The sequence below is a fragment of the Colobus angolensis genome, unplaced genomic scaffold (assembly GCF_000951035.1).
Source record: "Colobus angolensis palliatus isolate OR3802 unplaced genomic scaffold, Cang.pa_1.0 Scaffold335, whole genome shotgun sequence".
In the NCBI taxonomy this organism is placed as follows: Eukaryota; Metazoa; Chordata; class Mammalia; order Primates; family Cercopithecidae; genus Colobus; species Colobus angolensis.
This window is the reverse complement of record NW_012116655.1, coordinates 280,508-288,661: the sequence shown is the minus strand read 5'-3', so window position 1 is coordinate 288,661 and position 8,154 is coordinate 280,508. Positions and strand designations below refer to the sequence as shown.

At 58.4% G+C, this 8,154-nt stretch overlaps 1 protein-coding gene across 1 annotated transcript in view; it reads right to left on the bottom strand.

The window, feature by feature from the left end:
• SREBF1 (sterol regulatory element binding transcription factor 1) overlaps window positions 1–8,148 on the bottom strand; it is a 12,372-nt gene extending 4,224 nt beyond the window's left edge. The window contains exons 1-11 of the mRNA XM_011952144.1: window positions 8,027–8,148; window positions 3,893–4,324; window positions 3,342–3,529; window positions 3,123–3,257; window positions 2,820–3,041; window positions 2,067–2,181; window positions 1,498–1,718; window positions 1,060–1,261; window positions 763–941; window positions 261–522; window positions 11–177 (exon numbers count right to left, since the gene is read on the bottom strand). Coding sequence (XP_011807534.1) covers window positions 11–177; window positions 261–522; window positions 763–941; window positions 1,060–1,261; window positions 1,498–1,718; window positions 2,067–2,181; window positions 2,820–3,041; window positions 3,123–3,257; window positions 3,342–3,529; window positions 3,893–4,324; window positions 8,027–8,045 — 2,142 coding nt within the window. The 5' untranslated portion in view covers window positions 8,046–8,148. The remainder of the gene's footprint in view (window positions 1–10; window positions 178–260; window positions 523–762; window positions 942–1,059; window positions 1,262–1,497; window positions 1,719–2,066; window positions 2,182–2,819; window positions 3,042–3,122; window positions 3,258–3,341; window positions 3,530–3,892; window positions 4,325–8,026) is intronic.
• Between the last annotated feature and the right edge of the window lie 6 nt (window positions 8,149–8,154).

The following is an 8,154-nucleotide window of genomic DNA, read 5'->3' as shown; positions in this document are numbered from 1 at the left end:
ACCCACGCACTGTCAGAAAATGCAAGGTCCGTGGGAGACTGGTCTTCACTCTCAATGCAGCTGCCACATAGATCTCGGCCAGCGTTGCCACAGACACGGCATCCCCTGCACACTCTGCCAGGTTCAGGGCACTCAGCGCCAGGTTGGTGGCAGTGAGGTGCCCGCCTGTGTACTTCCCTGGAAGGCAAGCAGGCATGAGGCTGTGGGTGGAGCGCAGGCAGCAGGGAGCACCTCGGAGCCCGCCCCATGCTCGGTCCTACCCATGGTGTGCAGCTGGTGCAGCTTATGGTAGACCAGGGCTGCGTCTCGGGCGCTGGCGCGAGCATCCACCCGCAGAGAACAGTCCCGCTGCAGGCCCCCCGCCTGGCCTGCCAGCCAGCGGCCCACCCAGAGACGCTGCAGCAGGTGACGGATGAGGTTCCAGAGGAGGCTACAAGCCAGGTCCAGGTGGGAGGTGGGCAGGGGCCGGCCCAGTGCCCGCAGGGCCAGCCACAGCTGCTGGGCAGCCTGGGCAAAGTCCCCCTGTGGATGAGGGTTTTCCAGGTGAGAAAAGTGAGGTCAGAGCAGCTGCCCCATATCTCAGAAGAGCCATCCACAGCAGGCTGTGGAGGGGTGCTGGGGGTCTGCGGATGCATGGCCAGGCACAGGGAGGACAGGACAGATTCATGGTGTGCACAGGGAGCGAGGAACAAGGGTTGACACCCAGCACCTTCCCAGCCTGGGGTCCCTGCCCTGCCCACTCTGCCAGGGGCAACCCCTTACCCGGGCCAGGTCCAGGTCAGCCTGCTTGCGATGCCTCCAGAAGTGCACGGCGGGGCCTGAGTGCGGCCGCGTGACTGGCTCACCGTAGACAAAGAGAAGCACCAAGGAGACCAGCACCAGCAGCCCATTGAGCAGCCAGACCACTGGGGGCAGCAGCCACTGGGCCCAGCCAGGTCCATCTATGGACAGAGGGAAAGCTGGGGACACAGCTCCCAGGAAATCCAGAGCCCCAAGTTCACAAGCCTGGGGGCTCCCCCAGAGCGCCCTCCCAAAGATGCCAGGGCTGGCCAGTCCCACCTCTACTCTCGGTGCCCAGCACGTTGCGCCCAGGGCTGTGGTAGACGCTGGTGATATCTGAGGGGCCGGGAAGCCCCCGGGCCCCCAGCAAGGAGGCCAAGGGGTTGCAGGACAGGCAGAGGAAGACGAGCGTGCACAGGGCCAGGCGGGAGCGGTCCAGCATGCCCCGGCTGTGCGGAGACGGCCGCTGCTCTGGCTTTGCCTGGTGGGGGTGGGCAGGGTGGTGAGGGCAGGACCAGAGGGACCCCAGAGACCATGAGGCTGGGAAGGGGGGTCAGGATTCTGCCCACCTTACTGTGGGACCCCACATGGCTCCAGGCCTCAGTTATTCTGTCTATGAAATGGGAGGTAGGATCTGTTAGGGTCTTCCTGACCCTGTCCTGAGGTTCAGAGGATATGGCTGGGAGTGGGGAAGGGGGCACCGTGGCAGGGCCCAACCTTGCTGTCCTCGAAGACTGGGCTGTCAGGCTCCGAGTCACTGCCACTGCCACCGCTGCCACTGCCCCTGCTGCCAAGGGACAAGGGGCTGCTCTGGAAGGGCGAGCCGGCATCCGAGGGGGGTGGGGTCAGTGTGCCCTCCACCTCAGTCTTCACGCCCTCCATGAGCACGTCTGTGTTCCCTTCACTGCCGCAGGCCGACACCAGATCCTTCAGAGATTCTGTGGACCGAAAGGAACAGAGCCAGGAGTAAAGGTTGGATATGTGACCCCAATCAGAGCTTAGGCCCTTGGGGGTCTAGGGACTGCTGTAGCTCCTAAAGCTGGCCCAGGAAGCTTCGATGGGCTGGGTTAGGGCCAAAGGGAGGCGCCAGGGCTCTTTCAGGACCAGAGGTAGCCAAGGGACTAGAGCTGAAGGCAGGGCTAGAGCCAAGGGTGAGGTAGGCGGGGCAGAGGGTGGGCCAGAACCAAGGGCAGGGTGGGGCTAGGGACAGGGGGCATGGCCGGGGTGGGGGGCGGAGCAGGGCTAGAGGAGAGGCCCAACTGGAGCTCAATAAAGCCAGGACTCACTGCTTTTGTGGACAGCAGTGCGCAGACTTAGGTTCTCCTGCTTGAGTTTCTGGTTGCTGTGTTGCAGAAAGCGAATGTAGTCGATGGCCTTGCGCAAGACAGCAGATTTATTCAGCTGCACGGTGTGGAAAGGAGGGGGAGAGCACAGGTGGCCCGTGAGGTCGGGGGTTGTGGGGTTGGGGGGCCCTACCAAGGGGTTGCGGAGCTGCTTTGCAACACTACTGCCTCAGGACCTTTGCATTTGTTCCTTCTACCTGAAATGTTCCTCGCCTAGTAGCACCCACCTCCCAGGCCGAGCATAGCGTTAGGGTGTAAGATGCAAACAGCAGGGTCTGGCTAGCTGCTGCTGTGCCTGCCGCCGTCTCAGGGGGCCTTCCCTGGCTACCACCAGGGGACCCTCATCATCCCTCTTCCTGCTTTCTCTGCAATGAGTCAAATGTGGTGGACTCCAGCACTTGTTCATCCTGCCTACTGTCCATCTCCCCCACCAGAACATCGGCTCCTCTTTGAGGGACAATTTTTGTCTGTCTTGTTCATTGCTGCATCCCCCATGCCTAGCACAGCCCCACCTTTATTGAAGAGGTCTGCAAACCCATTTAACTAAATAAATGAGGCTGGCCAGGCCTGGGGATGCTGAAGCCCAATTCCCTGCTTGTCCAGGCTCAGTCTCACTCCCTCTCTTCCTTCCAGTTACCCCTGATCTGTTCCTTCCTAGGGACACCCCAGTCTGTGCCCCTGCAGGCCTCTCCACACCTTTGCCTCAGTGCCCACCACCAGATCCTTGAGCTCAATGATTTTGTCATTGATGGAGGAGCGGTAGCGCTTTTCAATGGCGTTGTGGGCTGTGCGCTTCTCTCCACGGCTCTGGGCTGAGCCCGGGGCCTTGCTGCCTGCCGCCAGCCGGTTGATAGGTAGCTTGTCCGCATCTACAACCAGCGGGACTGTTGCCAAGATGGTTCCGCCACTCACCAGGGTCTGCAGGACCAGGCACATGTTACCAGTTGGGCGTGTGTGTGTGCAGACCCCACTCCCTTATGCCCTGCCCACATCACCCACTGGCAAAGGCCCTGTCTGCACAGTGGTGCCGGAGACCAGGGGGCTGAGACCCGCTGCCTTCACAGTGGCTCCGTCTGTCTTCATGGCTGTCAGAAGCAGCGAGTCTGCCTTGATGAAGTGGGGCTGCAGCAGGACCTGAGGGTGGAAGAGGGCTTGGCCGTAAGCTGTGTGGCTGGGCCAGGGGCTGTGCCCTCCCCAACCCCTGGCCAGACCCCTCACCGGGACCTGCTGGATCTGCGAGGTCACAGTGGTCGTTGCAGGGGCTGCCGTGGGGGCAGCTGTGACTGTCAGTAGCCGCTGGGGGGCCACACTCTGGACCTGCGTGTGCAAGGAGACGGGCGGGACCCCTGGCGGGGAAGCCAGTGGCAGGCTAGGCAGCGGCTGCTGAGTGCTCCCAGGAGGGCTCCCTGCAGAAATAAAGCCTGGGGCTGCAGGCACAGACTGCCCTCTCCCACTTTCAACCTGCTCTTCAGGTCTCTATCACCAACTGGCCTTGGATGAGTCATTGCCCCATGTGGCTTCCTATGGACAGTCCCTGCATGGGCCCTGATGCAAATGCACTGGCTTCAAGCCAGGCCTGCAGTCTGAGGTTGCGCCTCCCCTGGCAATAAGCACACCAGGACTGCTAGTAACAGGGTGTCTCAAGCGCAGAGTGGAGCCCCAATTTCTAAAGCCTGCACAGACCTCTACTCACATCACAGCAGAAGCTTCCTCCTGTGCTCCTGGGAGTCCCACCCCAGGTGTCCCCTCCCACCACACATCCCCCTTACCTGTAGAGAAGCCTCCCGGAGGGCTGGGGTAGCCTAACACAGGGGTGGAGCTGAACTGCGGTGGGGCTGGGGCTGGGAAGTTCTGTGGCAGGAGGGCCCCTGGCAGGGGCTGCGGGGTGGGGGTCTGCAGGATGTTCAATGGCACTGACTCTTCCTTGATACCAGGCCCAGGGGAGAAAGTGGGCATGGACGGGTACATCTTCAATGGAGTGGGTGCAGGCTGGGGAGGGGACAGGGGTGAGGGTGCTGCCTTCGGCCCACTCAGGAAGTCTTCAAGAGAGGAGCTCAGTGTGGCAGGAGGTGGAGACAAGCTGCCTGGGGAGCTGGTATCGGGGCTGGCAGGGTCTGTGCCCCCTGCCCCACTCCCAGCATAGGGTGGGTCAAACAGGCCAGGGAAGTCACTGTCTTGGTTGTTGAGAAGCTGAAGCATGTCTGTGAAAAGGAGAAGATGTGTGAGCAAGGCAGAGACTGACCTCCCAAACAGGGCATTGCATACATCCAAACACAACCCTATTTGCACAACCCTTGTCGGCACACAGCTGTATGTGTGGGCAATGCCACCAGAACAGAAAGCCACCCACAGGAGCTGGTGTTCCCGACACAAAGCCATTTCGCAAGCACCTGTGCTGTCTCGAGCAATGCCTGCTGCTGCGAGTGCATCACAATACCTGGACAAGGTGGGCACCACAAGGCTCACAATCTTGCCCCACAGCTAGGCTGGGAGGCTGGGGCTGAGCCCAGGGTCGGGCCCAAGACTGCAGACTTCAGAGCCTAAGCTCTTCCCACCACCCAGTATTTGCCCAAACATCTGGCAACATCCTTAGTCCACAGCAAACAGCAGGCTCACATTCATTCACTCATTGACTCATTCGATGAGCATGTGCTGAGTGCCCACACTATGCCAGGCACTGTTCCTGGCTGTGAATAAGAAAAATCCCTGCCTAGAACCAGGCAACTTCCTGGGGAGCTGGGAATGTCCTGTATCTTGATGTGGATGATGGTAAACTTTTACTCCTGTCTTCACGGGGCATACATTCTACAAGACATCCACCTCTGAGTCCACACACACACACATATACACACACACTCATACACACACATATACACACATACACACACATATACACACATACACACACTCATACACACACACATACACAACATACACACCTACACACATACACACACTCATACACACACTTATACACACAGACACACCTACACACATACACTCATAGACACGTACATACACACACACTTATATACACACACACCTACACACATACACACACTCATAGACACACTCATACACACACATATACACACACATACACACACTCATACACACACACTTATACACAACATACACACCTACACACATACACACACTCATAGACACACTCATACACACAGTCTTATACACACTCGCATACACACTCATACACACACACACAGGTCCACACTGCACTGTGGACTCAGACCAGCTTCCAAGCATTTGCCCATGAGGTGACCAACCCTTCCAGACAGGTCTCCTGCCCTCTCCACAGTCCATCAGCCCCCACCTCACACAGAACAAAAGGAATCCAGAGGCCCAGATGCAGCCTTCCCTGGCCCCACTGGGGCCTGTTTCTCAATGTGTGAAACAGGGGCATGTCTCCGTCCACAGATCCAGCAGCTCCAGTCTTTGGAACGGAGATGGGGATAGGGAGGGAAGAGCAGCTTAAGGCAAGTGGGAAACAGGACAGAGGGGGTCTTCATACAGGGGCGATGGACCCTACACCCCACCATTGGCCACTCCTGGTCTCATCCTAAAAGGCTCCCCCAGCAGGATCCTCTGGGCACGGAACTTGACAAAGCAACTTAGAAACTGCTGAGGAGTGGGTGATTTTCCCCTCCCCTCAGTTTACAGGGGGAAGAGGGGCACAGAGAGAGGCAGGATTGCCTTGAGGCCCTGAAGAAGTGGTGGGATCCTCTGTGACCAAGGACCAACTGTGCAGCCTGGGCCCACTCTTCCTAGGGCAGCGCAGGATCTCCAAAGTGAATAGCGACAGGGAAGTCCCCCAAGAGAACCCCAGATCAGAGCAGGGTCCTCATCCACGCTGGAAGGACTCTAAGGGCAGGGGCCCATGTCAGAAGGGTGGGTCTGGGCCAAAAGCCAGGCCCACTGTGGGGCTACCCACATTGACGGAGCCAGGCTAGGCCCCTAATCTTCACCCACAGCTGAGAGGGTGGTGTGATCATTGGCCCCATTCTACACATGAAGAAACTGAGCTGTAGAGAGGTGACTTACTGGCCTAAGTTCTTATAGAGTCTGATACTCAACTGAGTCCAGAGCCTACTTGACTCCAATGCCCCAACCACTGGCCACTACCCTAGACTACCTCAAAAGATTAGCTCACCTCATCTTGGAGACAAGAAAAGACACTGAGGTTCAGGAAGGACCACAAGCAGCCCAAGAGCATGCAGTGGGGTTCAAACGCAGGTCTTGGCCGGGCGCGGTGGCTCAAGCCTGTAATCCCAGCACTTTGGGAGGCCGAGACGGGCGGATCACGAGGTCAGGAGATCGAGACCATCCTGGCTAACACGGTGAAACCCCGTCTCTACTAAAAAAAAAAAATACAAAAAACTAGCCAGGCGAGGTGGCGGGTGCCTGTAGTCCCAGCTACTCAGGAGGCTGAGGCAGGAGAATGGCGTGAACCCAGGAGGCGGAGCTTGCAGTGAGCTGAGATCCGGCCACTGCACTCCAGCCTGGGCCACAGAGCGAGACCCTGTCTCAAAAAACAAAACAAAACAAAAAACCCAGGTCTACAAAATCCTGAATCTGTTGTCTCTGTGCCTTTTCTTGCCCCACCAAGAAGCCAAGAGCCAGGCTGCTATCACCAACCCATTACTCAGTGGAACAGACCAAGGCTTAGGGCCGAGCCAGCTGCTGGCCACATGGCCAACCAGTGTGTCTCTGTATAGAGTTCTGGGCTCAAGTCCAGGCTTTGCCTGCAGCCAAGTAGCCTCAAGACCCAGGCCTGGCCACTCAGGGCTTTGATTTCATCTCTGTAAAAGCAAGTGCTGTCTGTCCTGACTCCTTCCTCCTCATACAGACTGGGACACACTCCCACCTCAGCCCCGCCTGGCCATGGGCCCTCTCCCCCAGCTGGCGCCTGGCAGCCTATCTGGCTCAGCCCAGGGCCCTCTAACCCACTCACGGTGGCACCTATTCTGCAGAATGCTCTCTAAGACAATGGGGACCTCCAGTGCTCTCAGGATCCCCAGTCTGAGCTCCCAGCCCTGCCCACCACCAGCTTGAAGTGGAGCCTAGACCAACAGCCTCCTCTCACTGGCCCCAGTTTCCTCATCTGTACAACAGAAAGATTAAACCCTTTTTGGTAGGGCTGCCCGCGGCTTTGCTTAGCAGGCAGCTGGCACAGAGTGGAGACCCAGCATCGCCCACTGACAGGTACCCAGGCAGGGAAGTTACTGCAGGAGGGGCAATTTCCTAGAGCAGTTTGCAGAATAGGATGGGGTGGCAGCCCCAGTCTCCCAGGCTTCTCAAGTAGAAACTCTCCTGGTTTGTGGACGCTCCAGGTCACAAGTCATCAAGTCATAATGGACTTTCAACTGCAGGGTTTCCCACCCCTTTACCCCAGTCCTTGTGAGCCTCTTTGATAAACGGGGGAAACTGAGGCCTGAAAGAAAAACTGACAATTTTGACAATCTAGGGCTCCCACTGTCTGCCTGAAGAGTCTAAGATGCCCACAATAGGCAGGGGTGCCGAACAGGGCAGACGCTGTAGCAGACAGGGACAACGGGCCCTCCTCCCTGCTTCCTCCTGGTCCTGTCCCAAAGCGGGTGCAGAGAATGTAGAGAAGGGCACCCTCTCCCTCCAAACCCTCTTAGGTCGGGATGCTGCTGTGGGGTCTCTAAGCAAACCCTTCCCCTTGAGTTGCAGGGGGCACTAATTTGATAGGGGGTAGCCCCCCACTTCCCCAGTGAGCTGGTAACTGTCACACCTTCTCCCTCAGGAAGGGGATCTTTCCTGCTCAAGTTCCGTAGCCCCCATGCCTGCCCACCCCAGGAGAACCTGCAGGAGACGGAGGCATTGTATAAAGGGCTGGGTCCGGGGGAAGCCTCCAAAAATACCTTCGAACGTGCAATCCATGGCTCCGCGATCTGCGCCCGCCCTTGGGGCGTCCAGGCGGCTGGCCCTACCCCTCCCCGCGCCGACTTCACCTGTCAAGGCGCGGCGGAGTTTTGAAGCCGTTGAGCGC